At 37.0% G+C, this 16,756-nt stretch overlaps 1 protein-coding gene across 1 annotated transcript in view; it reads left to right on the top strand.

The window, feature by feature from the left end:
• The window catches only part of LMBR1 (limb development membrane protein 1), a 176,224-nt gene that overhangs the window by 118,997 nt on the left and 40,471 nt on the right, over nucleotides 1-16,756 (top strand). The window contains exons 11-14 of the mRNA XM_011941598.1: nucleotides 215-292; nucleotides 2,353-2,426; nucleotides 2,664-2,754; nucleotides 3,997-4,063. Coding sequence (XP_011796988.1) covers nucleotides 215-292; nucleotides 2,353-2,426; nucleotides 2,664-2,754; nucleotides 3,997-4,063 — 310 coding nt within the window. The remainder of the gene's footprint in view (nucleotides 1-214; nucleotides 293-2,352; nucleotides 2,427-2,663; nucleotides 2,755-3,996; nucleotides 4,064-16,756) is intronic.

The raw sequence follows: 16,756 nt of genomic DNA, 5'->3' as shown, positions 1-16,756 counted from the left end.
AAAAAAAAAAAAAAAAAGAAATTACAATAACTTGCAGAATCTTTTAGAATTTCTTCAACTCTTGTTTGTAGTCTGATTACTTTAGTTTTATATATAGCCTTTTGGTCTTGACTGCTTTCCCTCTATTCTGAAACATATATTTGGTTACCTAGATTTTAATATTTTGTATTGGTAAAAAGTCTTGAGAGCTGACCGTTTGCTGTTTGTCTTGTAGTCCATCTCAGTCCTCTTGGTGGCTTGTAATATTCTTTGCCTATTGGTTGATGAAACAGCAATGCCAAAAGGAACAAGGGTAAAGTAAAATCCTTTAAAATATCTTTCTTTTGCAAAAGTATTCTATGTCTATACCCTGAGTATTTCAAGTAAGCTAATGAAAACATTCACCTTTGTGCATGTATATACTTCAAGTTATATGAATTTCTTTATGCAGAGACCCTTTATAATATAAACTGTGGTTTTTGTGTCTAATTTTTTACTTTGGATTGACAGGGCCTTTTTTCAAGTGTTGGAATTTCCTTTTAGATTTCTTACCAGAGTTTATCTTGATTTTACTGAAATTCATTTAGCTATATGAAATTCCTTTAGCCACAGTCTGGATTCAGATCCCCGACCCCAGTCTTTCTAGGACCTTGTGCCGTCTGTTACTGCCATTGTTGTATTCAGTAACAGCCTCTTCTCCATGAGTGTAAGCCCACCATGCTTCACGTGCCTCATCCTACAGACAGACAAGAAACTACCCTTTTCCATGTACAGTCTTATCTTTTTCTTTAGTTTTATACTCAAACCCGCTGATAGAACAGGAAGTCACTTACTATACTGACTTCCTAGTCACTTTTAACCCATTTTACTATACCAACAAAACAAGTCCCAAGCCCTGTGGTGCATTTTTGTACCCATCCCTCTTAGTGCTTAGTAGAAAATGACTTGTATGTTATAGGAGATCCCGGTATAATTGTGTAAAAAAATTAGATAATCTTCATCCTTCCTACATGGCTTCTCTTGAGATAGCATAATTCCAAAGTATTATCTCTGTTGATCAATAAGCTTTTGTAGGGGAGAAGAAGTAATTTCTTATTCTAACCTATTGCAAGGTTCATGGCTGAGATGCCTATAACAAAAGATTAACAAGAGTAAAGCTGACAAATTTATTTAAGATAAGTTTTACATATCACAGGAGTCTTCAGAAATGAAGAAGACCAAGAAAACAGGAAAAGCTGTGTATTTTTATGCTCAGGTTTGGTGAAGAGTGGACAGTATTGGGGAAGTATGATTGGAAGATAGGGGTGTGATCTAATGATTATCAACTGGGGGGAATTTAGCAAGGCCTGTTCATATTCTTCTCGGTGTGCCTCTCCTCTGGGTGGCGGGGAGGGCACCCTCGAACGGGGGTCTTATGGCCTGCTTCACAGAAGAGAGGCGGATCAGTGTGTGACCTTCCTGTGTTTTCTCAAATACTAGGCCCCATATTTTGGAGTAGTGTGTCCTGAACCCCATCACTTTCTACTAGCTTCATTTATTTATTCTTCAAAAGATTGTCAAAAAGTTATTTTTTATTGGGCTGACTGTAGATTCTTAATTATCCCTGTTGTTTCTATTAGATGTAATCTGTGCTGACCAGTACAGTATTCAGATAGTTTCTTTTATTAGTAATCTTTGAAAATACTGTTCTACTTCAGTAGGGAATAGTTTTTTCAGATTTCATTATAAAAATATTAACTTTTTTGTGTTTTTTTAAAGTTCTAGGTAAAGACAGTTTTTGAGATAGGGATAATTGTTTAGGAAAAAATTCATAGCATTACTTTTTAAAAATCGGTGTTAACAGTTTTGTCTTTTGTAACTCTGAATTCCCAAGGAAAATTTGAGCAAAAGAAACTTTCGGGTATGGGAACAGGCTGTGCACATTTACTCTTTCTACTGTTAGCTTAATTTTGACATACGTCGATTGTGTAATCTTTGTATGTTGTGTAAGCATTCAGATAGCTGTATATCCTCTTCTTATTTTTCTATGGTATTTTTAAAAACTCTTTCCCAAAACTATTCAGGACTTTTTTCCCTCAAGCGGCAAGTTGCCCCATTTTATAACAGTAAGCATAATCATGTCATCTTGACAAGTAAATTACATTTGAGATAAGTAATTTTTCTTGAGCTTATTAAATTTATTAACGTGGTGCCTGAATTTGTTGATGGAATCAGTTTAATGCCATGTCTTGTTGGCCTTTGAAAGTCTAGATGTTATTTCAAAGTAGTAAACATTCATAATTTCAACTGTCTTATATTTATGAAACAGCTGTTTCAGGGAAACCAGTATAATGGTGTCATCGAATTCTGAAAAGTCTCTTTCTCCCACCCCAGGGGCCTGGAATAGGAAATGCCTCTCTTTCTACGTTTGGTTTTGTGGGAGCTGCACTTGAGATCATTTTGATTTTGTATCCTTTCTTTAACTGAACGTTCAGCCTATCCCCAAATTTTATACCTAGTTTTCTGGGGCAGTGGTTGTTTACGAAGACACTTGTCTAGAAGAGAAAACAACAGGTTAGTCTTCCTCAAGCACTTAAAGTGGCTTTTTGTTTTGTTTTTCCTATGGGCCTTAAGACTTTTTGGAGACTGCTGAGAACTTAGGAAACTTGCATTCTGTTGGAGAGTTTTTTCCTTGATTCTCACAGCTATCTTATGGTGTCCTCTGTTGTCGGTTTCTATAGCCTTCGATTTTTTGGAAACTTTACTCCCAAGAAAGATGACACAACTATGACAAAGGTAAGGTAGAGTCTTAGGTGACTGTGGCCTCTCTTGCCTTCCCAGACAGACTGCTTTATTTATTAGTCATCCTGAATGGTTCATTTGCAGTGATAGGTATTTGTTTGTAAGTTGCGTAAACACAAACTGGAAGATTTTCAAAATGCTGAGTGAGTGGGAAAGGGGTGTACCCTGTTTAATTTGGATGGCGTCCATTCAGTGTAAATGCAAAGAACTGCAGAGCTTGTTAACTAGCTATAGAAGACCCCTGAAAGGACTTCTTTTCCTCTAAAGAAAGCGTATTGCTAATGAGTAACTTGGATTGTGCTAACTGTACTTCAGGGAGCTTGTTTGAAGTCTGAAGAACTTAGTTGCTACAAGTAGTAGAGACAAAGTAATTCAAATTTGAATAATTAAAATAAGACGGAAGAGTTCTACCCAGAAACATTTTGTAGTCTGAGGCTAATTTGACTTTTTCCACAACATGTCATTGGCTTCAGAATAAAAAGGCTGTTGCCGTATATAGTGACTGAATCTTTATAAAATATTCCCATAGGCTGACAAAGAAGAATAACTAATAAGAGCTGAAAGCTCGTTTTGTTTTTATTTTATATTTTTGGCCTACTTGAAGGGGAGAAGTTATTTTACACACACACACACACACATATACAGAGCTATTTCTTTAAACTTAATAAGTAGTTGAGATATTTAGTATCTAATTTAAGTGATCATAAATATTAACTGGTATTTTCAGCTCCTCTTATTTACTATGGAAGAATAACTATAGGATGCATTATTACAAAAGTTTAGAGGTTTTGGATTTCTGGTGCTTTTTAAATCTTGTAATAAACATTAGAAATAGATGTGATAAAAGAAATCTTAAGCAATAATCTGGCCTTAAAAATGTAGTCCGAAGTCTCCAATATGTTAATTATTTGTTACTTGATAGGCAGAGCCTTTTGAAACTAACAAATACAATCAGTAATGTAAAATGCATTATCTAGGTATCAAGTAATTTAAGTATTCTATAACTATATTTGTGCTAGGTACTGTAAACATCTTCTAGAACTTACAGATATAACCTTATTTATTTTAAAAGTGTGTTTTTCTTTGAAAATTCTGTACTGAATAGTAAGTATCATTAAGAAGTCAGCAAAGTACACCAGGTAACTAGAATGCACAATAATTTCTCAGAATGTTACTGGGTTTGATTGTCATCCTGCTGTTTAACTGCCCAATATTCTTTCTCATTTCTCATAACAGATCATTGGAAATTGTGTGTCCATCTTGGTCTTGAGCTCTGCTCTGCCTGTGATGTCGAGAACACTGGGTAAGTTTCATTGAGGAATTTTCACTTAAAGATCAATGTTTTTAAAAACTGTCTTTACTGAACTTATTTAACTTTTACTTTCTAAACTTTTTCATAAAGATTACTTTTGAAATATAGTGTTTCTTCCTACATCATTTTACACCTTTACTTCTGTACTTTATGTATAGGGGCATACCAAGACAAATACTTTTACCAAATAAAGACCGTTTATTTTTTACACACTTAAAAGCATTCTTTCTCCAAACAATGGGCTGGTTTTTTGTTGTGTTTTGTTTTTACTGACACATTCATAAGTTAGGCTTTTGAGTCCTCTAGTGAGGAAACTACATTAAACTAATTTTTCTGTATAAAAGTTTTTAAGCATTTATAATTTAGTATGGTTTAAAAAATTGAACATTTGTAAATTATTTTAAGCTGCTTTGTGTCCACGAAATAGAGGTGAAAGCAGTGTAATCTCTGAGAACACACTCTGATTCAAAGGACACCCTTGAGAGTTCCTACTTGCCTGTCATTCATTCCTGTCATTTTCTTAATGTTTCAGTTTACGGAGAATTTGATAATCTTTTAAAAGAAAAACAGATTTTCACTTTGTCATTCAAATAGTTGAGTAAGTCTTCCTTTAGTCACCTTTTATAAAATGCTATCGTAGACCATATTCTCAGTTCTTCGCTAAATATTATTTCAGACAAAAATTTTCATTAAGCATTTCTATCTAATTCTCTAGACTTAGGTTTTGGCTTAAGAGTGCACACAAATGATTGGGATATTTCAGTTATTCAATTTTAGCTACTTGCTCATAACAAAAATTGCTGGTAACTTTGAGTTGCTTTTGCCTTAGCTCTCATATTGCCTCCATTATTTATTGAAGACTTACAGATATCAGGGATGCAGGCTGTGCAAAGAAAGTAGAAGCTTTGTAGTTATCTTCATAATTCTTACAAAGGATTTCATGTTTGTAATAGAAAACGGAATTAAAGTATAAATGTAAAGGGACCACTGTTCCATAAGCTAATAAAAAACTGGTGTGTAAAAAACTGGTGTGTGTAATAGTCTTATTTCTTTTGTGTTTGCTTTATAGGACTTGTTATTGTTTTGACATCTGCTTATGTGAATCTTGAAAATGCTGAAAGTATGCTCTTTAGCAACCTGATTTGATGTTAAATGTTATTTTGTATTATGAATCTATTAAATAATTTCTGTTCTATTTCAGCCAGCCTATCATTTTAATACTTACAAAACTCATTCACTGTACTGTTATTTAAGATTGATTGCTAATCATTAATATATACTGATTTTATGGAAGAAAATTACATGCTGAGTATAGTTTTAATACAAAGAAAACAAACTAATGGTAAAATTTACTTTTTGAAGGCCAACAAATTAAATTCCAGAGTACTTTGCCATAGAGATAAATAAAAAGAAAAAAAAGAAAGATGGAACAATTAAAATGCAGCTAACAAATGCCTGGACCCAGCTGTCCAAACAGGATTAATGGAGTGCATTAGGGTACAGTGAGTCATGTGGTGCTTTGCAAAATATCAACACGCACTGCATTACATGTTATGCCCAGTGGCACTGAATAGATGAAAAGAAATAAATACGTTAAACAGATTCATAGAGGCTTTTCACAGTATTAAAAAAGCAAATTTCTAGACTAAAAGAAAAAGCTTTATTTTAGCATTATGGGAAATGCAAACTAGAGAGTTACTTTGTAATTCCTCTATTAACCCTTTAGAATTGAGTCTTTGATTTTAAGAAGATAAAATATAGAGAATTGTCATGAATATTATCCTAGTGTATAACAGGATTTTGATTTACCAGCTGAAAAGCTTGTAAGACTAGAATAGAGGATGTATTTAAGCAATCAGATTCCAAGCTGTGGCATTTTTCAGTCTTTCTTGTCGCCTCTCTCAAGGAAACCCTGACCTTAGTGTGGTCTCCTTTGCTCCTGTGAAATCAGCCAGCAGCGCCCCGTCACTTACAATGAAATGGGAAATGCAGTAACAAGAAGAATCATATTTCACCTCTATATATGTAATTTCTCTATTATTTCAACACTTTTTTTTAGTGAAGAGTATAAATTTGATTGTAAATTGAAATACATGGAGTCTAGTATAAAAGAAATAATTTGGTGATGTTTTTGCTTCAAAACTGAAAGTGTTCAGTGGACATGTTTCCTTTTTAAAAATTTCCCCACTGTTATTGTTGCTGCATCACAGGCTTTAGGTTTAAGTGCATGGTGTGAGATGACATATTTATTAAATAATTCTTTTAAATAGCTTGCATATTTGAATGAAAAATTTGGTACTAACTGGAAAATCACCACTGAGTAAATTTTATAAGCATATTACTTGCCACAAAGAATTAAGTTGTGAGAAAAATTTTGACCATGTATTCTTAGTTAAATTGAATTAGTATAAATGATGGTTTTATTTTTCATAGGAAGCACAAAGAATCCGTACTTAAAATTTTTTATTAGAACCCTGCAAAAGTAATGCCATGTAAATGAATATATTTTTCAAAACATTGTTTGGCTGCCTGTTTATACTTAAGTTTTCAGAATCCAAAATTTGGGGAGATTTGATGTCTATATTTTTAGTAAACAATTTACTATGTCGTTTAATAGACTCTGGGGGTGATTAAAGGAGATGTTTGCAAACAAGGTGAAAATAGAACAAGATCAAACTAATTATCTATAGATGTCCAAAATTCTATGCGGTAAAATATTTTAAATGTTGCAATGAATTTTATAAGAATAGATTCTGTGTGATTGCTGATATGTTCTTTATTATGCTTAATCATGAAACGATTGAGAGGTTGACTTTTTTGTGTTATTCTTTATTTGAATTCTCCTTTAAAGAGGAAAATTTTTCTCAAATGCAAATGATAGTTTTTGAAATGCTTTTAATAATTTCCATATTGTAATTCTTTCTGCAGTTATTTTTCATCTTGGAAGCTCTTTCTATAACTTGTAAGTTATGTAGGGTCCAAATACAATTTGTTTTTAATGTACTTATGGTAGTAAAACAAAAACACTCTTTCAAATCAGCTTGAATTTGTTTTCAGTATTTTCACATATTTCTCATCTGGGTCCCATATAGTCTATTATCTTACAGGAGGTAAAGTAGATTATTTTTTGCTTCTTGATGAAGGGACCTTGTTTTATAACTGGTCTGTGTTGGAGAGGTCTTTATTTGGGGTTTTGGTAATCCATGTTTATCTTTACCCTGAGCTTTCTCTAGCTCTTGTGAAACAGAAATAAACAATGCTTTCACAGAGGCTTAGCAATGACGAATGTGAAATGGAAGTATAAATCATATATTCCTAATTATGACATTGATATAAAAATAATTTCAATCTCTATATTGAAAATTCCTCACCAAAAAGTATGTATGATTTTATTATATTCAGATATATTATAGAAAATAATAAATGAATAACACGAATTAACTTTTGGTTGATTATTAATGTTCTTCTATCTGAGCAATAAGCTTATATATGCAGTTGAGATTTTTAAGAATAAAGAATTCCTAAAAATATTTTGTGCCAAATGTCTAAAACAGTTAAGAGAGCAGCTCATGCTCCCGCCCTAAAAACTCATATTCCTGATATCTGCGATATGTGTTTCTTGACAGTAGACTCTTTCAGGGCACACAGCCCTGTCTGAGAAAATGTCTGTGGGTCACACATACCTAAATTTAGTCACCTGTTGATACTCAGCTACTTTAAATTTACTTTGTTATAATTTTCATAGGGAAAATAATTTCCTTTAGGACAGTTTAACTGGAGGGAGCCTTAAGAGGTAATTTGAAAAATGTTACATTAAAATGTTACAATTAAAACTAGACAAATGACGGAAAAGGTCTAATTTGTCCTAAGAATAATGACCTCTAAGCTATCTGAGTATTCTTTTTTTTTTTTTCTATTCTGAAACAGAGCCTCATTCTGTTACCCAGGCTGGAGTGCAGTGGTGCAATCATAGCTCACTGCAGCCTCAACTTCCTGAGCTCAAGCAGTCCTCCCACCTCAGTCTCCCAAGTAGCTGGGACTACAGTCATGCGCCACCATACCTGGCTAATGTTTTGTATTTTTTGTAGAGGTGGGGTTTTGCCATGTTGCCCAGGCTTGCCTCAAATTCCTAGGCTCAAGTGATCCACCTGCCTTGGCCTCCTAAACTGCTGAGATTACAGGTGGGAGCCACGTGCCTGGCCTTGCTGAGTATTTTTGTTTCTTTAATCCTTTTTTTGTTTTTTTTGAGATGGAGTCTTGCTCCGTTGGCCAGGTCGAAGTGCAGTGGTGCGATCTTGGCTCACTGTAACCTCTGCCTCCTGGGATAAAACAATTCTCCTGCCTCAGCCTCCCAAGTGGTTGGGGTTACAGGCACCTGCCACCATGCCTGGCTAATTTTTGTATTTTTAGTAGAGACGGGGTTATGCCATATTGCCCAGGCTGGTCTCGAACTCCAGACCTCAAGTGATCCACCCGCCCTGGCCTCCAAAAGTGCTGGGATTACAGGTGTGAGCCACTGTGCCTAGCCATGCTGAGTATTCTTAATAATACATATGCACAGTCAATTTCTGAGATAGATGAACAGATTATCTCATTTGTAGGAAATTGTATTTTTAATTTTTAATAATATAAGTGAATGCATAAATAAATAGTCCTGATAAAGAATACTAAAAATTAGAGATCTGGCCACCACTTCTAATTCCAATCTCCTTTTCCAAGTTTCCAGAAATGTCTTTGGATTACAGCTTTTCACACCTTTTCCTGTGCATATGTATATGTGTGTTTGCATGTATATATGTGCACTTTGTAGAAAATTTAAAAATCTCACCTGAGTATTACTTTGTTTCTAATTCTTTTGTTGGCATTCTCGTTTTTTCTGATGACTCTTAACTTCATGTGCTGCCTAGAAGGAGTTAAAAGAAGAAAATGTTTTCAATTAATTTCCTTTATCAGATCTCAGTCACCTCAACATTAATTTCAAACCAAAAGAGAGTTACAGAAAGAGATAATTAAATGTTTGCCAGTGACCTTGTAACTGCCTAGTTCTATGAATTCTGTTTTTAATTTCTCCGTGGCATTTACTGTTCGTAATTTCACCCCCCAAATTTTGTCTTCATTTCTGGTCACTGCGCCTCTCTTTTTCCCTCCTCCTTCTCTGGCCACTCCTTAGCTGTGTCTTTTACTGCTCCTCAACTGCCACCCATTCACTTGCCCCCAGATCGAGACCTCCAAACCACCACCCACCCTAAGCTAAAACAGAGAAGTCTAGCTCTGTGCTACTTATGGATGTCCTCCTGCCACCTCACACTGGTCATTTCTAAAACAGAACCTGTCATTTCTGTCTGTCCTATATTTCCTTTCAGTCTCTGGGACACTGTCTATCCAAGTGGTCAAACCAGAAACTTGAGACTTACAGTAAATGCTTCCACCTTCTGCGCCAGTACCTCATAGCAGTACTCGCTTTCATCTTGGTAATATTTCTCACATCTACCTCTTTTTTCTGAAACAAGATTTAGCTCTGTTGTCCAGGCTGGAGTTCATTGGCACAGTCGTTCACGGCTCACTGCAGCCTCCACCTTCTGGGCTCAAGTGATCCTCCCACCCCAGCCTCTCGAGCAGTTGGGAAAGCAGGTGCCCACCACCATGCCCAGCTAACTTTTTAATTTTTTGTAGAGATGGGGTCTCACTCTACTACCTGGGCTGGTCTTGAACTCCTGGGCTCAAGTGATCCTCCCTGTAGGCCTCCCAAGGCGTTGGGATTATAGATGTGAAGCACCGTACCTGGCCTCACATCTACCTCTTTCTTCTCATTTTCCTTTTTAAAGACTGAAAAGAGTCAGACTTATATAGCATAAAAAGCAGAGAGCTGAATATGTGATTTTCGTATTTTTTTGTGAGAAGTGTTTGTGAAGTAGATTCTGAGCGGATGTCTTTGTCTTTGAGAAGGATGGAGAAAGAAGACATCAAACCAAACCAAAAGAAATAAGCACATATTTAGTTTCCTAAGTGAGAAAGTGTGACTGAGCCATACCCTGGAGACCCATCTCTGGAGACTTTTCCTCAGGAAGATTGCAGCTAGTTACCATCCACACTGGAGAGCTTAGTTGTGCACTTCTTTGAAAATTAGCACATAAGGTTCTTCTTTCTTGGACTCTAATTATAATTCTCTTTCATTGGATTTTAGTTTGTCTTCAAGTTCACATACTCTAGTTCTGGATGACTAAATTTAAATTGCCTCCAGATTAGAACAAAATGAAATTGTTGCATGTAAATCCTCATGACTAAAATTGATTCAGTATTTGCAAATACAGTTTTCCATCTTTAAGCTTTGGTTCCCATTGTTCCCATACCCTTCTCCCATTCGCCTTTCTCTATCCAAATCTTTTTTATTCTCTGAGGCAGAGACAGATCCTGCATCACACATGAAGGTGTCTCAGAGTCTTGCACTTTCAACCTTGTATTATACGTACCTATCTGTATTGACTTTCTCATGAAACTTGATGTTCTTTAAAGGACGAGACTATATTTTCTGCGTCTTTTTATTTTTCACAGCATCTAGTTAATAAGTATTTTTGATGTCAATAAGAATTTTGATGTCGGTGGGTGCCACCATGTTGAGTGTATATTGTGTTCTAGGGTAGATGAACTAAGATACTCCATTTGTCTTGCTTTTGCCCTGGTGGTCTTTATTTCCATATTCTAAGCTTTTCTGACCAGGTATTTTGGTTTTACTATTAATATTTTAAAAGACCATTACAACAATAACCAAGAGGTGGAAACAACCAAAGTGTCCATCATTGGATAAATGGATAATCCGATTTTGGTACATAAACAATAATGGAATATTCAGCTATAGGAAGGAATGGCATCTAAGTGAAGTAAGCCAGTCACAAAAAGACACCTCTTTATAAGTGTGATTCCACTTGTAAGAGAGATCTAGAGTAGTTCATTTCATGAGTTGGCAGGAACTAGGGTGAGGAGGAATGGGAGTTCTTGTTTAATGAGTATAGATTATTCGTTTTTTAGGATGAAGAGAATTCTGGGAATGGATAGTGCTGATGGTGAATATACTTCCTGTCACTGAACTGTACACTTAAGAATGGTTAAATTGGTGAATTTCATGTTGTATGTATGTTATCACAATTAAAAAAGAAAAAAGATAACTAAATGGGTACGTACTACAACATGAATGGACCTTGAAAACATTATGCTGATATATTGTACGATTCCGTTTCTGTGAAACGTCCAGAATAGGAAAAATCCCTAGACAGAAAGTGGATTTCTTTGGAATACACCCAAAGCCCTTGAACTGTTTATTTTTAAATGGTTAATTTTATGTTATGTGAATTTCACTTCAATAAGTTATTTTTTGGCTGAGCGCGGTGGCTCACGCCTGTAATCCCAGCACTTTGGGAGGCTGAAGCAGGCAGGTCACTTGATGCCAGTAGTTCGAGACCAGCCTGGCCAACATGGTGAAACTCCATCTCTACTAAAAATACAAAAATTAGCCAAGTGTGGTGGTGTGTGCCTGTAATCCCAGCTACTTGGGAGGATGAGGCAGGAGAATCACTTGAACCCGGGTGGCAGAGGCTGCAGTGACCTGAGATTGCGCCACTGCACTCCAGCCTGGGTGACAGAGCGAGACTCTGTCTCAAAAAAAAAAAAAAAAAGAAAAGGTAATTTTTTTGTAAGGATTTTACTCAGTAGATACTCAGTAAATATTTGTCCTCTTCTCTGTTTCCTTGGCGTGGCAATCTAATGCCAGGGCCTGATTGTTTTTAGTAAGTCAGCTTTTACGTGTTTGCATTTGCCTTCTCAGTGCCATGCGCTCGATGAGGGAAGAGGGATCAAGTGGAAGAACCTTTGAAAGTTGCCTTTCTGGTGTGTGGAGTCCTAACCTGGGGCACCTCCTCTGTCCCTTCTCTCCATTCAGAGTCTACTTGTTATTTAAGGGCTAGTTCAATCCCCACCACACATACACATGCACAGTGAAAGTGTGATCTTGTCATCTCTCTGCTCCAAATGCTGCAAAGACGTTTGTCATTCAAATACTGTACAGTTTCCTTAAGGTAACACATAAGATCTATACCTGACTCCTGTCTATATCTCTTGCCATTCCAAACCTCACATTCTGAGCCATTATTAATAAAGACATAATCTTCAGGTGTGTTAGAAACAAAGTATGTCTGCTGTGCCTTCTATGCATTTGAACACATTGCTCTGTTTACTGTGAGTAATTTTCTTCACCAGCTGTTCTCCATCAAAACCTAACATGTCATTCAAGACTCAGCTCAGCCATGAACTCCACAAGTGAAGTTTGCCATGAGGCATCTCCCGAGCACTCTCATAACCTCGATGCAGTTCTCCATTTGTCTACCAATTCGCTTATCACATTATATCCTAATGGCTTTTCTTTTCCTGCATAAAGCTGTACGCTCCTTGAAGAAAGGGATGGCGTGCCACACAACGTTTAGCACACATATGTGGTGGGAGGCTTATACACTCTCGCTTCCCATTTCGCTTAACTGTTTGTATGTAGACATTCGGCCATACTGGAAATATTGCATTGTTTAAAAAGTCTTGTCTTCCTAGGAAGGCTGTCAATACCGTGAAGGGAAGAAATGTCTTACATACTTATTTTGTAGCTTCTGTAGTATATACACAGTACAATGTGGGAATATGGTAGGGACTCAAAAATTCTTTAAAAATTTAACTTATAACACAAAAACAAATACAGAAAATATAGAGTGTCTAAATAAATAGTTGGTACAGCCATACATTAATATATTAATGCATGGTAATGGGTATATAGTCTGAAGTCTAATAAATACATTTTAACAGCTTTATTGAGGTATAATTGACATACAACAAACTGCACGTTTAAAGTGACCATTTTATACGTTTTGACTTGTACATACACCTGTAAAACCACCACTGCCATCAAGATAGTGAACATATTCATCACCCCCAAACATTTCTTGCCTCGGACTTCACTCGTGTTCCCCTGTCCACCATCATCTCCAGGCAGCCACTCACTTGCCTTTTGTTTTTTTTTTTGAGACAAGTTTTTTAGAGCAGTTTTAGGTTCACAGCTAAATTGAGAGAAAAGTGCAGAGATATCACATGTACCTCCTATCCCCCACATGCAGAGCCTTCCCTGTTGCCAACATCTCCCACCAGAAGGGCGCATTTGTTACAGTTGATGAACCTCCATTGACACATTATCACCCAGAGTCCAGAGTTTACATGAGGGTTCATTCCTGGTGTTGTACATTCTGTGGGTTTGGGCAAATGTATAATGTCCCATATCTACCATTATGGCATGCAGAGTAGTTTTACTGCCCTAAAAATCCTCTGTGCCCTGTCTGTTTATCCCTCCCTCTCTCTCTGACCCCTGGTAGCCACTAGTCTCACTGTCTTGGTAGTTTTACCTTTTCCAGAATGTCATATAGTTGGAATCACACAGTATATAGCCTTTTCAGCTAGGCTTCTTTCATTTAATATATATTTAGGGTTCTTCCGTATCTTTTCATGGCTTGATAGCTCATATCTTTTTAACGTTGAATAGGATTCCACTCTCTGGATATACCACAGTTTAATTTATTTTTATATAAATTTATGGGGGTACAAGTGCAATTTTGTTGCATGCATAGATTGTGTCATAGTGTAGTCAGGGCTTTGGGTGTCTGTCACTTGAATAATGTACACTATACCCATTACATAATTTCTCATCATCCAGCCTCCCTCCTACCCCATCTCCTTTTTCAGTCTTCATTTTCTATCACTCTGCACCCTCCATCCATGTGAATGCGTTATTTAGCTCCCATCTATAAGTGAGAACATACAGCATTTGTCTTTCTGTATCTGACTTGTTTCACTTAAGATGATGATTCCACCCATGTTATTGTGAAATACGTGATTTCATTCTTGGCTCTGGTTGGATTATATTCCATTGTGTATATATACCACATTTTCTTTATCCAGTCATCCACTGATTGACACTTAGGCTGATTCCATATCTTTGCTATTGTGATCAGTGCTGCTTTAAACATATAAGTGTGGGCATCTTTTTGATAGAATGATTTCTCTTCCTTTGGGTAGATACCCGGTAGTGGGATTGCTGGATCAGATGGTAGTTCTATGTTCAGTTCTTTGAGCAATCTCCATACTGTTTTTCCATAGAGGTTGTAATAATTTATATTCCCACCAACCGTATATAAGTATTCCCTTTTTTCTGCATCCTTTCCAACATTTGTTGTTTTTGTACTTTTTACTAGTAGCCATTTTGACTGATGTAAGATGGTATCACATAGTGGTTTTAGTTTGCATTTCTCTGATTAGTGATGTGGGACATGGTTTCATTTGCTAGTTGGCCATTTGTATGACTTCTTTTGAAGTCTGTCTTTTGCCCGCTTTTTCAAGTGTGTCCTTTGCTCACTTTTTAATGAAGTCATTTTTGTTGTTGTTGTTTGTAGGGAGACCCCCTGAAACTATTGTTACGGAGTAAAAGATGAAACACTCCTGATTTTTGTAAATACAAACCTGCATGCAGGATTGTGTAAAGACAATGCCAGGTTGGGCTGCCAGAATGAGCCAACCGCACATGATGTGCTTCACCCTGCAGAGAGCCTATGAATGGACGTGCAGTTGGAGGTTTCACATCACCAAGATTCCTATCCCAGGAAAGCAGATATTCATAGCTCTGGGAATGGAATGTGAACTTCGTGGAGAGCCTATAAACAGACGCATGGAGGGCGCCTGTCCATATGGATAAGATAGGGCTATAAACGCCCTCAGCTTGCTGCAGCTCTTCTAGGCCTCTTTAGGGTTAGGGCATACTCCCTTCTGAGAAACTCTGGTCTAACCGGTTGTCTAACTTCACGTCCTGTTTCTATGAATTATTTGTAACCAGCATTTGCTGCAACTGTTACTGCTGATTAATATCTTGCTAATCATAGGTTATGGAAAGACTGTGTTTCTGTTTTAAGGCTCTGTTAGAAATTACTGATGCACACACTATATTGTAAATTCTTGTCTCTGTATACTGTACTTCTGCATACAGATGTTATGTTAAAGAATTATTACTTCATCCCCATGTGACCATCTCACCTCATAATCAAATGACCCTAAATCCCTCACTAACCTACCCCCGCCCTCACTAAACTTAATAATAAATGCTGGCATATCCAGTGCATTGCTGGTGCTACGGGACCAGAAGGTGGTGACCCCCCTGGACCCAGCTTTCACTATCTTGTGTGTGTCTATTATTTCTCAACCTGCCAATCCACCTGGGAGCAAAGAGAGAGTCCCGTTGCATTGTGGGCTGCTGGCCAGATCCCGCAATAGTTACTGAGTTGTTTGAATTCCTTGTAAATTTTGGGTATCAGTCTTCTGTTGGATGCATCATTTGCAAACATTTTCTCCCATTCTGCAGGTTATCTGTTCACTCTGTTGATTATTTTGCTGTGCAGCAGCTTTTTAGTTTAATTAAGTTCCATTTGTTTATTTTTGCTTTAGTTGTCTGTGCTTTCGAGGTCTTAAGTCATGAATTCTTTTCCTAGACCAATGTCCAGAAGAGTTTTCCTAAGTTTCCTTCTAGTATTTTTATAATTTCAGGTCTTACGTTAAAGTGTTTACTCCATCTTGAGTTGATTTATATATATGGCAAGAGATAGGGGTCCAGTTTATTTTATCTGCATATAGCAATCCAATTTTCCCAACACCTTTTATTGAAAAGGATATCCTTTTTTCAGTGTATGTTTTTGTCAGCTTTGTCAAAGATCAGTTGGCGGTAAATATGTGGCTTTATTTTTGGGTTCTCCATTCTGTTCCATTGACATTTGTATCTGTTTTTTTTTTTTTTTTGAGGCGGAGTCTCGCTCTGTCGCCCGGACTGGAGTACAGTGGCCAGATCTCAGCTCACTGCAAGCTCCGCCTCCTGGGTTTACGCCATTCTTCTGCCTCAGCCTCCCGAGTAGCTGGGACTACAGGCGCCCGCCACCTCGCCCGGCTAGTTTTTGTATTTTTAGTAGAGACGGGGTTTCACCATGTTAGCCAGGATGGTCTCGATCTCCTGACCTCGTGATCCGCCCGTCTCGGCCTCCCAAAGTGCTGGGATTACAGGCTTGAGCCACCGCGCCCGGCCCTGTTTTTATACCAGTACCATACTCTTTTGGTTACTGTATCCCTGTAGTATAATTTGAAGTTAGGTAAATTGATGCCTCCAGCGTTGTTCTTTTTCCTTAGGGTTGCTTTGGCTATTCATGCTGTTTTTTGGTTCCATATACATTTTAGGGTAGTTTTTTTAATTATGTGAAAAATGACATTGGTATTTTGGTAGGGATTGCATTGAATCTATAGATTGCAGTAGTGTGTAGTGTGGTCGTTTTAACAATATTAATACTTCTGATTCATGAGCATGGGATGTTTTTCCATTTGTTTGTGTTATCCACAATTTCTTTCATTAGTGTTTTTTGTAGTTTGTTTCTTTGGTTGTTTTTTTGGAGACAGAATCTCTCTCTATCGTCCAGGCTGGAGTGTAGTGGCGCAATCTTGACTCACTGCAAACCTTCATCTCCCGGGTTCAAGCGATTCTGCTGCCTCAGCCTCGCAAGTAGCTGAGACTACAGGTGCGCGCCACCAAACCTGGCTAATTTTTTGTATTTTTAGTAGAGGGGGTTTCCA

Source organism: Colobus angolensis, unplaced genomic scaffold, assembly GCF_000951035.1.
Source record: "Colobus angolensis palliatus isolate OR3802 unplaced genomic scaffold, Cang.pa_1.0 Scaffold2, whole genome shotgun sequence".
Taxonomy (NCBI): domain Eukaryota; kingdom Metazoa; phylum Chordata; class Mammalia; order Primates; family Cercopithecidae; genus Colobus; species Colobus angolensis.
This window is presented reverse-complemented; position numbering and strand designations above follow the sequence as displayed.